General features: G+C 38.1%; 1 protein-coding gene across 4 annotated transcripts in view; it reads right to left on the bottom strand.

The window, feature by feature from the left end:
- LOC135219990 (actin-related protein 2-like) overlaps positions 1 to 14,533 on the bottom strand; it is an 83,872-nt gene that overhangs the window by 55,730 nt on the left and 13,609 nt on the right. For 2 of the 4 annotated variants that reach the window (XM_064257268.1, XM_064257269.1), the window contains exon 3: positions 12,314 to 12,337. The exons of the other annotated variants lie outside the window; for them this stretch is intronic. In XM_064257268.1, coding sequence (XP_064113338.1) covers positions 12,314 to 12,337 — 24 coding nt within the window. The remainder of the gene's footprint in view (positions 1 to 12,313; positions 12,338 to 14,533) is intronic. 4 annotated transcript variants of the gene reach the window in all.

Here is a 14,533-nt window from a genome sequence, read left to right as displayed (position 1 = left end):
TCTTATGTATGAATCAAGAGTTCTATTGTCAGAAAAGACTGCCATTAACTTGTCTCTGACTAGATGTTCTGCTAGTGTAAGACCATTCCACATTGCCAAATTGAGGACAGTAAAGATTTTTGAGGTCTGCAGGCCAACCCATAAAATTTCTCGAAAGTGGTAGAAAATTGTCTACAGTATACCACTGCTGGAAAACAAACCAAAAAGATGATCTTCATCCCCAGATAAACAATTGACTGGATTGGAACATTATAGATTAGTCAACATCAAACAAAATGCCCAGCCCTGAAGCTAGACAAAAAACAATTCTTCACCCTCAAGGCCATTAGAAACAAATTAGTGAGAATAAACCAGTCATCAAAAGATGAGAGAACTATTCTGATACCAAGCAAATGACTCGATCCTCCTAAAAATGAAAAATTCTTAATCAATTTGTATTTTTCGTAGGTAACAAACCTTCGGTCTTAACAATAGGATAATCTTCTAGTGCTAGCTGGAAACCACTTAAAAAACAAAGATTGTAAAGCAATGAATCTGTGGCATCTGGCACCTACTGGGCTTGGAACCTTGTGATGCACCCGTTTTTCTTTAACCACTGTGGAGAGTCGACTTTCACTTTGCTCTCCTCCCCCAAAGCTGGTTTATTTACCTAAGCCTGTGGTTTATCCAGCCCAGAAGTCCCGTGGACATCAACGTTTTTGGACGGCCTTCCATGATTCCCATGTTGACCTTCCTTTGGGACAGATGCAAATTGCAGTAGATGTGCCTCATGCCTTTTCCTCTGCTTCGTCATCGGGATGAAATTGAATGACTCATTGAAAAATTAATAAACTTCTTTTGACTGGAATAGTCCTAAACTGGCATCCAGCTCCCTCACTAAGGCCTTGGAAACAAGAAAACTGATGGCAAAATCTTGGTGACTAAACTAAGGATGGCTTGAAAGGCTTGTTGCATAACAACTATCAAACTACCCCTCCCAACTTGGAACTTTTCTGTATGAATAGTGTGGAGAAAAGGATATCAGGAAGTTGACTGGGGTTAAATTATAACAAAAGGCACAAAGTATCCTTCCCTGAGAACCATCACTACCATAGGCTTTCCTTAAAGCTTTGCCAAACACTTCTGAAACTCTTTACATGGCCTTCAGAGGATCCATACAGCCTACTTGAACTGGGAATTCAAAACATTAGTTATTTGTTACATGTGTAATTTTTTCACTTAGAAAGTGAGCCAGATCACTACTGAAGCAGAGCTCCAGAGTAGTTTTGGAAATTCTATGTGGAACTTTCATGCAAAAGGTTGTAGGAGGCAAGACTTCAGATGGAAGACTTCAAAGGTAGTGCTAAGAATGTTCTAATCTTCTGATTTGAGACATCTCAGGAGATGGAAGGGTTTAGGTAACAATGATGGGATGCTGTTAAAAAGCAGCTACTAATGGTTGAGCAGGGCTACTCCACATGATATATACACATCCACATGATATATAAACATCCACACGATATATACACAACTGTTTCTGTTACTTTACAACTGAGTTGTAAAAGGAATGAGACATTCCTCCCATTAGCCTCAGAAGTAGATCTACCAAGGAGAAGTTAAAACTCTGACACATCATTTAGAAACTCTGATTCTTCATGAGTCATGGCTGGAAAATGTTCTGTAGATCTGGATGAAACGTCGCATTGGGGGAGTTGAGAGAGAGAGAGAGAGAGAGAGAGAGAGAGAGAGAGAGAGAGAGAGAGAGAGAGAGAGAGAGAGAGAAAATTGTTTAGTATAAGAATATAATAAAAATAAAATCAGCAACTGGATTTTACCATGCCCTTTGGCGTGTTGCTCGCCAGTCTAAGCAACAGAGAAAGCTGTCATAAAAAAAATAGAGAGGACCCTTTACAAGATTAATAGTGCTGAAGCAGCAACCACTTTTAACAAAACATATCATCATCATTGCTTATATCTACATACACACACACACATGTATTTACATATGAATGCATACGCATTACATACAAACACTGTGAACCACTAATTGCGAAAGACTTGTAAACAAGTATGAATAATTCATGATAGTATCAAGTAAGTTATTCACTGTTTTGGACTGTTTTATGGATAAATAAACACATCTAGAAACAGTATTGCTAAACGAGTCCTGTGAGGCTGTGGAAGACCAAGGGACAAATCACAGTCTGAAAGTGCTATAAGGACTACAGGAATAGCTCTACTGAAATGGTGCAAGATGATAAAATCTGGTTTCTTAATTAAAGACCATGCCAAATAAAGACTGATGATAAGGCATTACAATATTCCTTGACAGCAGAGTGTATGTTTTCCATCAATCCATAAATGAGGGAAGAAATCTGCTGACTAGAAAAGGCTTTAAGAGGATGAGAACTACACTTATTATGCCAAACCATGAACTTTGCTCACTTGGCTTAAGGTGTATGGGGTGGAGATAGCCAGCACAGCAACCTTCAAAAATCCTTTTTCTCTGATACTAAGCTTAATAACTGTCACATGTGAAGATAAATGCATTGAGGAGGCTGAAGAAACCTGTAGACCTAGGAAGTCTACAACAAGATCCAGATGGTCCAAAAGTGACACCTGCTAATGCCAAAAGAGAGCAACTAGGAGACTTGAAACAGACTCAACTGGCAAAAAGGTGTGAACTTCCAAGCCATCCCACGACCGAAGAATGGTTCAACTGCACATGCAGCTGGGTCAAGCTCTTAACTTTAATGAACAGACCTGACATGGCAGTCCCTCATAACTGCCACATGGATCTACAAATGAGTAGGTTTAGAGACCAAGTGAAGACCTTTACAACCAGCAAACAGTTACTCGGACCACATTCCATTAGTTCCTCAGGTATGCAATGGGGGTGCTGTTGGCCATGACCCATATGCAATGACCCAACAAGGGATCACAAATGCTTGCTGCTCTTAATGAGGTTGGAAAGGCAAGCATGGTCAGTCTAGATTTTAGTACAACCTTAGACTATATGAATCAAGAAGCACTCTTCTACAAGCTAGGATTATTGGGAACTGGCTCTTTTATTAACACTAAATGAGTTTATAATAGCCAGAACCTAAAGGGTCTGTGTTGCTGGCCAGTATAGCAGCTTCTGTAATGACATTCAGGTGTTCCTCAAAGTAGTGTTCTTGGACCTTTGATATTTATCATTTTTACTAGTGGCATGTGGCAAGGTCTGGAAAACAAACTTGATTTCATACAACAATGATGATACTCTTGTATCATCAGGCCTTAGGTCTGTGCTTGCAGAACCCTTGAATAGAGATGTGTAGATGGCTCTCCTTCCTTGACCAGGTCCATTGAGCCATAAGAACCTAAAGGTAAGTCCAGACCCAACATTTATGTAACAGAACACAGGAAACCACTCTGATGGACATAAGGCACTTCCCCAAGCAAGTTCTGGTGATTGCTTTGCCTACACAAGTTGCAGAAGACAGCAATTTATGGTCAGTCCTGAATGCTGCTGATATCAAGGTAGCTTTCTGAACGGAGGCCACCTGAAGTTGGAGTGAGTGAAGACAAAAGTGGCTAAGAGATCAACTTCTCCAGAGACTCTAGATGACCAGTCAACACCTACCATACCTCAGCAGAGGGGTAAGGGTGTTGAGGGTACTACTCCATGGTTCTGAGAATGCAAATCACCCTGTCCTCAAAGGCACAGACAGGTCAGTTTTGTCATTGTATCCACTGGTACACACCAGGTGGCCTTCCCAAATTAAGGCCAACACATCTAATATTCAGTTTCCATCCTTCTGAAGACTTTACCATGAGGATAAACCCCACTAGCTCAACTGAAGCATCCTTAAGATACCCTTTCACAAGTCGTCAAGGTACAAAGAAATGTAAGAACAAATGTGTTATGAAATTTAGGCTTTAAACCCAAACACTAGAGCAGTGAAAAGAAGGGACTAATGATTGAACAGCAAGATTAAAGCTATCCAGAAAATAATTGGGATGACAGACAAGGATACAAAGGTAAAACTGGAAAAAGCCTCAGCTGCTCTTATAGACAATAGTTATGAGAAGCTGGACAGCAAGATGTGAGAAAGGAAATGGGAAGGGAGGTAGCACAAAAGGCTTGAATGTGGGTACAGCCAGGTACTAAAGGGATGCCGCAAACACCTGAGGTACACTGATGTAACTAACCCCTATGGGAGAAAGGACAAAGGTGTCCTGCTTTGAGAAATGGAAGGCAGTACTAGATAGACAGTTTTTGATCCAGAATGAGACTTGGATGTATACATGGAAGTCAGCCATGTTGTAGGTCAACTGTGTTGAGCAAAAGCTTTTTAGAAATTTGCAATTATGTTGTACCTATTAATCCTTTAAATATGGTAAACACTTGCAGAGTGCTTGGATACCACAATAGGTCAAACAGAGACAGCAACTCATTTTATTCAGTCACTGCTGTTGTGAGAAATCAAGGAGATTAAACTCAAAGATTGGTGAAAGGAGAGCACTGGGGATTTCCTATCAGGATAAATAGGCCTAATTTTCAGCCATCAAGACATACATAAATCTTCTCAGATCACTGCATTAGTGATAAATGTCATTAACTGTTAGTGTAATTAGTGAAAATGGTGAATAATTAAAGAGTCTAGGGCATAAATATTTAACAAAGTAATTCATTAACAGCCACTGCATTCTCTGTCAGATGAGAGATGATTCAGAGTCACTAGGAAGTTATTTTGGTCAAATCTTTAAAACTTGAAGTCGTGGATGGTGAATTATTTATTTGTTAAAACTGACAATGAATGTCAAAAGTGCAAAAATTGGCTAATGTTGTCAAAAATGTCCCCCGACAGGGTAGGTTCTACGTCCCTAGATGGGGTGGGACTATGATAGTCTGTCCTGAAATTAAACTATGTAAATTTAACAAAATACATGAACTGAAAGACTGACTCGCGCCAACGGACAACTTACAAGAGGAAATAGACTTTAAAATAATTGACAACGAGGTCCCAAATGCACATGAGGACAAGATATGAGTTTCAAAAAGCCATGGGAAAATACACATCAGTCTCTAAAAGTGTCAATGAGTCGCTCACAAAAGACCTCATTTGTGCAACATTTCACCTATTCGATTTCTTCAGTATTGACATTCATATGAACTACAATATTTCATGTCCAAAATCGCATACAAGTTTCAGTTTATTTTTATATGTACAGGTATACCTTTCACGCACTGCAGGCTCCAAAGAGTCAATGTAATTAATTTTCTGTTTGTGAATTGTCCTTGCTTGCCATTTTTTGTGATATGGTTCATAATTCGTTAGAATAACAGAGGTGCTCGTCTGCTGTGATGTCAGACCTAACCTGATTCAGGGTCAAACCAGGTTTAAGAGGGATCACGCCCGAATTAAGGTGATGGGATATCAACTGAATCACATTAGTGGAATAATACTTCTTATGTGTACGAGAGGAGGAGGAAGAAACTTCGAGGACCTATTGGAGCGTAGAGAGCCATCTCAGTCTGAAACCAAAGCATCAACACATTGCATGATAGACTGGGCATGCCCCAACAAGGGAAACTCAAACAAAGCCCTAGAATCTTGCCTTGGGCCAAGCAAGGCCTCTATACCCATAAGGGTCATAGTAGACTGAGTCTGCGTTCTAGACCCAAGATTATTGAATTCACAAATGAGATCAACAACCTCAGAGAAAGAAGACAAACTCCTGGTTCTCTCCCTCCTCTGGCTCTGGCAAAGAAGACTGATGACACAAAGAAGAAAGCTTGGAAGGATCCTCATCCTTCCCTAACAGCACTGAAGAGGCTGCCCTAGGAAGCCAGGCATCATCCCTCCCACTGGGTGGAGTGCAGCCCCTAATTATTGAAGATCCTGAAGCAGAGGGTTTCGAACACGGCCACACAAAGAGACCTTTACATGGTCTCGACCCAAACTGCATATGTGCTCGTGCCACGATCCACATACACAGCCGTGGGATGACACGAGCACGATCATGAGACAGGGAGCAACGACGAAATGAACTTCCTGATGGAGACTGATTCCTAAGGTCCTGGTCCTTGGGAGGCGAACGAGAAAAACGTGCACAGCCCAGAGTAGCCTCACGCTCTTGACCGTCAACTGCAACATTGCAGAGATGAATTGTTGGAAGATGTGAGGCAGAGTCGTAGCAGGCACCTCTGACTTCTTAGTCGGAGCCTTATCATCTTTACAACGGACTGGAATAGGTACAGGAGATGGAGATGATTGAAATAAGGGGCTAACACTTCCATGATTACAAACACTCATGTGTAAGGAAAAGACACAGCCATGTAGAGAAGGCGGTGCAGTACTCACCACCTGCAACACCTCTGTTGTCGCAAACACATTCGCATAAGGGAGAGACACTGCGAACCACCCCTTTGACTTGAAACTCTTCCATCGTCACGAACACATACATGTAAGGGAGAGACGCAGCTGTGTTGAGAAGTTGGCAAATCACTCTTCCCACCAGCACGTACAAGTACGAGTAAGGGAGAAGCACGGCTGTGAAGAGAAGTCAGCGAATCACTCCTCTCACCCGCATGTACACCACCTATAGTTAAAGCTTCTGACTTATTCAGCAGAGTCCTATCCACTTGAAGGGGAGGATGGGGTGGGAAATCATTACTAGATCTACTGATCAACAGTGTTTTAGTTTTACTGTTTAAGCCTCATACTCCACAATGACTACACAATTCAATAACACGCTCTATGTCACAACAGAGACAAAGAGCAGCTTCATTTTTGATTAGTGGAGAATTTACTACATCCACATGTGTTTCATCATCAGCATACTGAACAATTTTGTAGCTGCTAAAGACACAGCTTGGAGAATTTCTAAGAAGCAACATCCATCTTCTACATAATATTGTCCACCAGCCTTAACAGGTAGCGTGCATTTAGTGAGCATACCTTGGCCACATCCTCAGTGCAGGTAGGCACTAAAGACACCAGGAAACTGGCTGTGCTGAGAATCCATTTTTGCCAGTAGAAAAAAAAATTTTGCCAGTAGAAAAAAAAAAAAAAACATTCAACAAAAATGCTAACTATTGTCCACTTCAGCAACCAGGCAGAGTAACAAAGTAAAGTGGCCAGAAATTCCTTGGAATGAACTCCATAGCAAATAAAAGAATGCATGTTTAGCAATTGTAGGAAGCAACTTCAAATGCAGTAAAACTTTTCAGAACCTTCGGTCTGTTTTACTGAATTTATGTTTAGCAATTGTAGGAAGCAACACTTTTCAGAACCTTCGGTCTGTTTTACTGAATTTAAAGGTTGATCAAAACTGTGATCCAAGGGCTTGACCAAGTTCTTGAGGTGGAAGGGCCGTCTACAGAATGAAAAGCAGGTGTTACACCAGTCGTGAAGGAAGATCTATCTCAAAAGATATAACAGGCCCTTGTAAGGATCCTGACAAAAGAGGCAGTGTCTTACAAAGCACCCACCTCCTCTTGGCTCTTTCCCAGGATCCTTGACAACAAGGACAAAACTGAAGCCAAACCTGGGCACCCTGGGGAGGGAAATTGCTCCACTGACCTCATCACAGGATTTGCAGCAAATGCAGAATTCTTATAAGGAAGGAGGCAAAGGAGGACACCCAAAGCACTTTTGCAACTCCTAGACATGAGCAAGCAAAGAACAAGAAGGATGAGCTGACAGATGACTAGAGGAAGATGCCCCTGATGAACTATCATTTCTTGCAACAAAAATAACCCATGGAATCCTTACAATGATCAGACATACACTCAAAGAGTTTCACAATGAGGTTTAAGGATACTCTTAACAACGTCCAAAGATGACTTCCTAGGTAAAGGATGCTAGATAATTCTGCCTACAGATTGTGAGTGGCAGGAAGAACTGAATCAGGAGAGGCCAAAGGCACCTAACCCACCAGGCCAGCATACACCAAAGATATGACAAATTTTTAAAATAATTTGTATTTTTCCTAACAAACAAACCTGAGGTCTTTACATATGGCATTAAATTTCAGTGAGTTGGAAATATGGCTGTTAAACTTTTTGTAACGTGGTTATGGTAACAGTCATCGAAGGTAGGGGCGGACGTACCACCCACCTAGTCGGAGTGCACTTAAATCTATGCAGTTTACCTTTTGGCTCAGTTAAGAGGAGGGATGGTAGCACCCAAAGAGGTCAAAAGAGAGGACAAGGGGAATTGGCATGATCAGCACACTCTCAACAAGAAAATAACAAGAGGGAAAACAGTCCTTAAGTGAGAAAAAGTTGAGTTTTTTTAACTGGAAAATGTCTATGCAAACATGTGAAGGCCCAACAGTAACGCGCAGGCACAGAAGAAAAGGAAGTCCTGTCTGACAAAAGGCATGAAGAATCAATCACTGCCATACTTTAATGTTGCATAAGACTTCCCTGACAAGGAGGAAGGATGTTTCTGATCAAAGTGAAACCAAAGTTCCTTACCAATATGCCTGGGACTGATCTCTTCAGTTATCATGATGTCTTGAGACTGATGAGACTGATCTCAGTCATACTTCTTTTGGTTCTAGTTAGGCAGCTCATACTAGATAATGCACTTCCCTCGTCATTTTAAAAGCTTTAGTTGGGCAGAGATCTGTGTAATTTCTTTTATTATTACGTTAGTTGGACAGAGGTGTCATTAAGCACCTTTTAATTAAGGAACTTTTGTCTGCACTAGCAAAAAAATGGCATCACGTGATTTTCAACTTACAGGATAATCTCAGGACAAGGACTAGACCTTCAGTAACCATTAAAATGTGACAAAGGAATGAAGTTTCTCTTGATGATGAAGTAGTACAGAGGGTTTTATTTGGAAATGACAATGATAGCATTAGACCTGAGCTACTACTATCATTATCAGATAGTTCTGATAGTGACAGCAGTGAATATGGTAAAGTTTATTATAATTCAGCTATAAACAAACCTACCTTATATAATTTTTTCACTTAGGGTTTTATGAGAGATTATCATGAATCAGAGGAAATGACTGAGGAGGAAGGATTTTTGTCAAGCACTAAAATTGGTGAGAGTAAATGAAAAAATGATCAAATTTGTGAATGGAAGACCACTGAAGATTCAATTCTTGAAAAATCAGCGCTCTGAAATGATTATTAGGGAAAATAAATTATAATTTCCTACAGAATGCCAAGTAACTCTTTCATTTTTTTGTAAGTTTTTTCCAGATGAATTTTTTCACCTAAAGTAAGTGTTCAAAGTTTGTAATAAAGATTTCATAATAACAAAAATGGTTTTACTTTGAGAGTTACCACAGTGAAATCAATTGCCAATAAAAGCTACATAATTCAGTACATATCATTTGCATATTTCAACACTCTTCTAAAAAAAATATAAAATAGTACACTGTAATATTAAAAGAGTAATGAAAATAAAAAAGAATCTAATTACAAATATAGATGGGAGAAAATTAGTCCATTACACTATTAGCAGGACGCTGCTCTCGTCACTTGGGGCAAAAACAGGCTCACAGTGGAAGGCTTAATAACACTGAAGTGGCTACAAGGAAATAAAACTTGGGCACTGGGCTACTCAATATTATCAAGAATAGCAGCAGTGACCGCTGTCAGTCAAAAGATGGAGAAACACTCACAAAAAAACACAACAGTATAAAGAACAATGAAACTCTAGAAGACACATGACAAAACTGAAGATGACAAAAGCATACAGGAGAATGAGAGGCGACAGTTTCTTGAGGAGATGAGGGGAGTTGCCAAAGCAGAAGCAGCAGATTCTTTCTTAACTTGGACATTTTGTTTTGCAAGTCTACGTCTGGATGTCCTCCATACAGTAAAGGACTTGTTTATGATGAATGGGGCTGTATTAAACATTTATTGTTGGCTTTGGGAGACAATGTAGATACTAAACAAAACTTTATGTTTGCAAAATTGCATCTCTTTTTCAATAGTCAGCTCCCAATGGAGTAAATTAGTTCCAATATCAACACTATGTTAAGTGGATGCAAACATCAACCATTAAGATCTTATGGATTGTCAGAGATCAGAAACAGTACGAAGTTATGGCTCTGTCTAAATTTCTTTCACAATTCAATATCCCATCTAGGCCAACTAATTTATTTCCAAATGATCTGCCTTTAAGTGAGTTGGCAATAAAAAATAAAGCTGGAGGAGTATGACAGAAAAGGATGAAAGGAACTAGGAATAAATGAAAAGTAGACCACATAAGACAAAGTAACCACTTAAATTAAACACCTGAATCACAAATTAACATCTTGGTTCCAAGTAACTCTTCCTGACACTTATTTTGAACTGGTGTGAAATTTACAAGGAATTTTCTTATGCACCAGATTTAATTTTTCCTTTTGTTACTGACAGAAAAAGGAAACAATGATTGGTGTATTAATCTTTTTATGAGATTCTTGTTTCCAGTAATTCAGAATACATACTCACTAAAATTACTCTTGCTAAATTCAAATTTCAAATTTCATTGTCATGCATTCTAAACCAAAACTGAGGAGAGGCCTGTCATGCATGGAAACAGGATAAAACTTCCTTCATTATTTTCCACTTTCTTCCCAAAAGGCAATCGTGCAAAATGAAAACTTGTCTTTAGAGCCATTTCCAAGCAATGGAAATGTACTGAAAGTAAAAATGATAATAAAGAGGACAGGGCCAAACACATTATTACATATTGTCAAAACTCCAAAGCAAACTGGTTAGTCTTGATCTATCCAATGTAACCACTCTTAAAATACATCTTTGAGAGAGAAACACTTTCAAACTTGATATGAAAATCCTGGAAACTGATAAATGTAATGTCCCTCTGTCAAGGCACTAGTAAATCTGCAATTGCCAAAATTTATCTTATTCTAACACATCAACAAGCTGTAGTGTCAAAACAAAACTACAATTACGGCCCAGAATATCACTTTAACATATAAAAAGTTTTCATACCACTACAGAAGTAACAAAGAATTGAACAATCCATTGATACTGTTTAATTTTTGTTACAATAAGAATTATTTTAACTGTTGCTAAAATTGATAAAAACTGATCTTATTTGTGATCAAAACAAAGAACATATAAATTCACATATAGCTCACTGTATTTAATGTAAAGAAAATTCAGCTTCTTATGACTTAGACCACAGAATACTAAATAACTTTTAAATGATAATCTAACATAAAACTTGCTTTGATGACAAAGTAATCATAATCTAATAGTTACATTTTGAAAGAATGGTTTCCCTGCACCTCATACTGGGACTGAAATAAGCTGTTTTGTCAACATTTACTTAAAACTATCCTCCATCAGCCTTAATACAAAAGCTTGTTTGAAAATAGCATTTAACAATTTAACACTTTAAATGTACAAAAACTTTGTCATCATGAAGCTAGACGAACAAACAAGAACCATAGCAACCTTAAGTAAACAAATTTTTTACTTTAACAACATGAATAACACTCATCTAAACAGTGTTTAAAATTTCAAAATTCATGACTAATTCTACTACAATCAGAAGAAAAAATATTACCTGATGTCTATATCATAAGCAATTTTTCTGTTCCCAAAAATTACATTAAGCAGGAAATCTGAATAGAGCTATGGGATTAAAAGTGTAATTCATGCTCTTTTAACTAAGGAATTAGCTGCCTGGATCATAGTTAACTGAACTCCAGCCAAATGCTTTTAATAAAAATAGCATTGATGTTTAACTTACAAGAAAATGGGAATGTACATTCATAGCAGTTTAAGCAATACTTATACTATAACTAATTTACAAGTAAATGTTTTATAAGGAATTAGCTGCATATGTTTCTCCTTCAAATCTGATAACACTAATGAAGAATATAGGGAATACAGCATCAATAAAAACCATTCAATACATCAAATGCTCTTACTGAAACACAAAAGGGTAGAACTCTGGTGGTATTTAAGATCTTCAGAGGAAATGCTGGTAGGTCAGTTTTTAGGAAATACACCCCACTGTAAAACGTCTACCAAGGCACTGAAAAGGTTCCTTACAAATTACTGCACCAACCAACAGCCATTGGATAACCAGACACATCAGCAACTTTTGAAATAAAGTATTCTTTCCAACTAAAAACGAAAGAAAAAATCTTAGCTATAAAACTGTACAATATTTCAAAATTCTAATTTAATCTTCACAAATCAGACTGTGGAACAGATATATATATAAGGGTCTTATCTAGTTATCCACGGCAGAGGTTTACTTCAAGAGCACTAGGATTAAGTACTTTACACTCAGGGTCATTCAGTAATACTTTGGGACTGATACACAACCTTGTCCCTATATTCAATCAATGCTTACCCCTACAAACTCCCGCATCATTCGCTGAAAATATGCTTATTTTTAGAAAAGGCATAGAATGAGTGAATATTGAAGAAAAATATAAATCAATGAAATAACTTAATTTTCAAGAAAAGTAACTTTACATTATCACTAAATCTCCTGTTGCTTATGTATCTAATAAAAAATAAAAATATATTTAAATTTTTTGAATAGTTAAAAAATATACTTAAAATTTTTGAATAGCAAAAAAATATGCTTAAAATTTTTGAATAGCTAAAAAATATACTTAAAATTTTTGAATAGCTAAAAAATATACTTAAAATTTTTGAATAGCTAAATAATACACTTTAAATTTTTAAATAACTCTCTAATAATTTTAGGAGAAATCTAATTTAGTTAAAGAGATCAAAGACATTGCTGTCAGGTCAAACTCAGTCATTTTCAGCACATACTAAAAAGAAAAAAGTACCATAATCATAATTTTTACTACTGTATTACAAAAAGTTTCTTCTGTATTTATCCCAAAAAAATCTATGCTCAGAAAAGAGCAAGTGAATCTTAAAACCTTCTACATTTGGACCATTTTTTGTGAAGAGCATTTTAATCATAATCAGAACTTTCAATAATGAAATTCCTCTTCACTTGCATAATATCTTTTCCCAAGCTATAAAAAAATTGGTCAATGAACTTACAAATGTTCTAACTTCATTCCCAGTACTTGAAACAACTCTCAAATTTCTTACATTTCTGTTTTTAAACAACCTATACCCCATATACAGTACACATTTGTGGCCTCTTATGTCCAAAACACTGCACTCTTCAGTCTATCAGACAAGAAAAATGGTAGTAACTTTGCCCTGTTGCTCAGGCAGCTTTCAATCGTCCATCTAACTTTTTTTTTAGCCTGGATATGAGGCTACAACAGATCAGCAAGGCTAGGAGATGGGAAATCAGTCTATGAGTAACAAGTTTGTATGAAAACGATAATTTCTAAGATACAATGAATTATCTAGATGCTACTTATCAAATGTTCAAGTTAGCTTATATTCATGTGGTTAGGTAGGGTCAGCATTCAAAATAAACATTACTGACCAGCTAGTAATGCATAAATGACCTCCTAGAACTATGTCATCATTGTTTCCCCCCAGGCAATGGAATTTTAGTCTTTTCAGAATTCTTCATAACCACCCACTACGATGTGAGGAGGCTGAGTGGATTTTCACTTTAATGGTAGGAACATATACAAATAATCATAAAAATGATCATTATTTGGAATGAATCTTACTTCCATTAAAGATAGCAGACTACTTCAATGAAAGAAGATGGTGGCTTAGTGCAGCCAGAGAGACATCTGTTTAGCCAAGTGGACTTTTAAAAAAAAAAGAAAAAAAAAAAACCTAAACATGCCTGCCTCTTGTGATCCCTCCTGATAAGTACTGTTGTCAAATGTTGGAACCACAACAGGCTGTAAAGGCTCTCGTAGCTGGACTTGTCAATTTGTCAGAGGATCGTTTATGGCGAGAGAGAGAGAGAGAGAGAGAGAGAGAGAGAGAGAGAGAGAGAGAGAGAGAGAGAGAGAGAGAAAACTATCTTGTAGAATACTAGTGACTCCTGTGCCTGAGTCAAAAGCCTATGCATAACGGGATCGGCGCTACAGGTAAACCCTGTTTATAGGCAAGGGTTCCGTTCTGACGGCTTGATAACCAAAATTCAGTGATAACCGAAAATCTTATTGGCGTAGATAGCTGGATTTTTAGCGCCGATAACCAGAAATCAGTGCATTTTTGCTTGGGTCTTGGCCATGAATTCCGGGACAAATTCGAAGGACATCAACCCCCAACCCCTGGTGTGCTTCACCTCATAGCTCAGACTGTGGAGCTCTCCTACCCTCTTGGAAGATCCCAAAGCCAGAAGGAAAACTGTCTTGAGAATCAAGTTCCTGTCAGATGAGCAACGCAAGGGCTCTTATGGACTCTTAGTGAAGCTCTGAAGAACCAAGGAAACATCCCACGTCGGAGGCTTGAGGTCCCTAGGAGAACTTGACTGCTCAAACCCCTTAACTAGCAGGGAAAGTTTCCAGGAAGAGGAGATGTCGATACCCTTAAGGCATAACACCAAACTCAGGGCCACCCTGTAGCCTCTAATGGCAAAAACGGACAAACGTTTCTTGTCCCTGAGGGAGGTTAAAAAGTCTATTGGGAGTGCCAGGTGGGCTGACCACATCTCCAATAAGTTGAT

The sequence above is a fragment of the Macrobrachium nipponense genome, chromosome 1 (genome assembly GCF_015104395.2).
Source record: "Macrobrachium nipponense isolate FS-2020 chromosome 1, ASM1510439v2, whole genome shotgun sequence".
NCBI classification, from domain to species: domain Eukaryota; kingdom Metazoa; phylum Arthropoda; class Malacostraca; order Decapoda; family Palaemonidae; genus Macrobrachium; species Macrobrachium nipponense.
The sequence above is the reverse complement of the archived record's forward strand: the minus strand, read 5'-3'. Positions and strand labels throughout refer to the sequence as shown.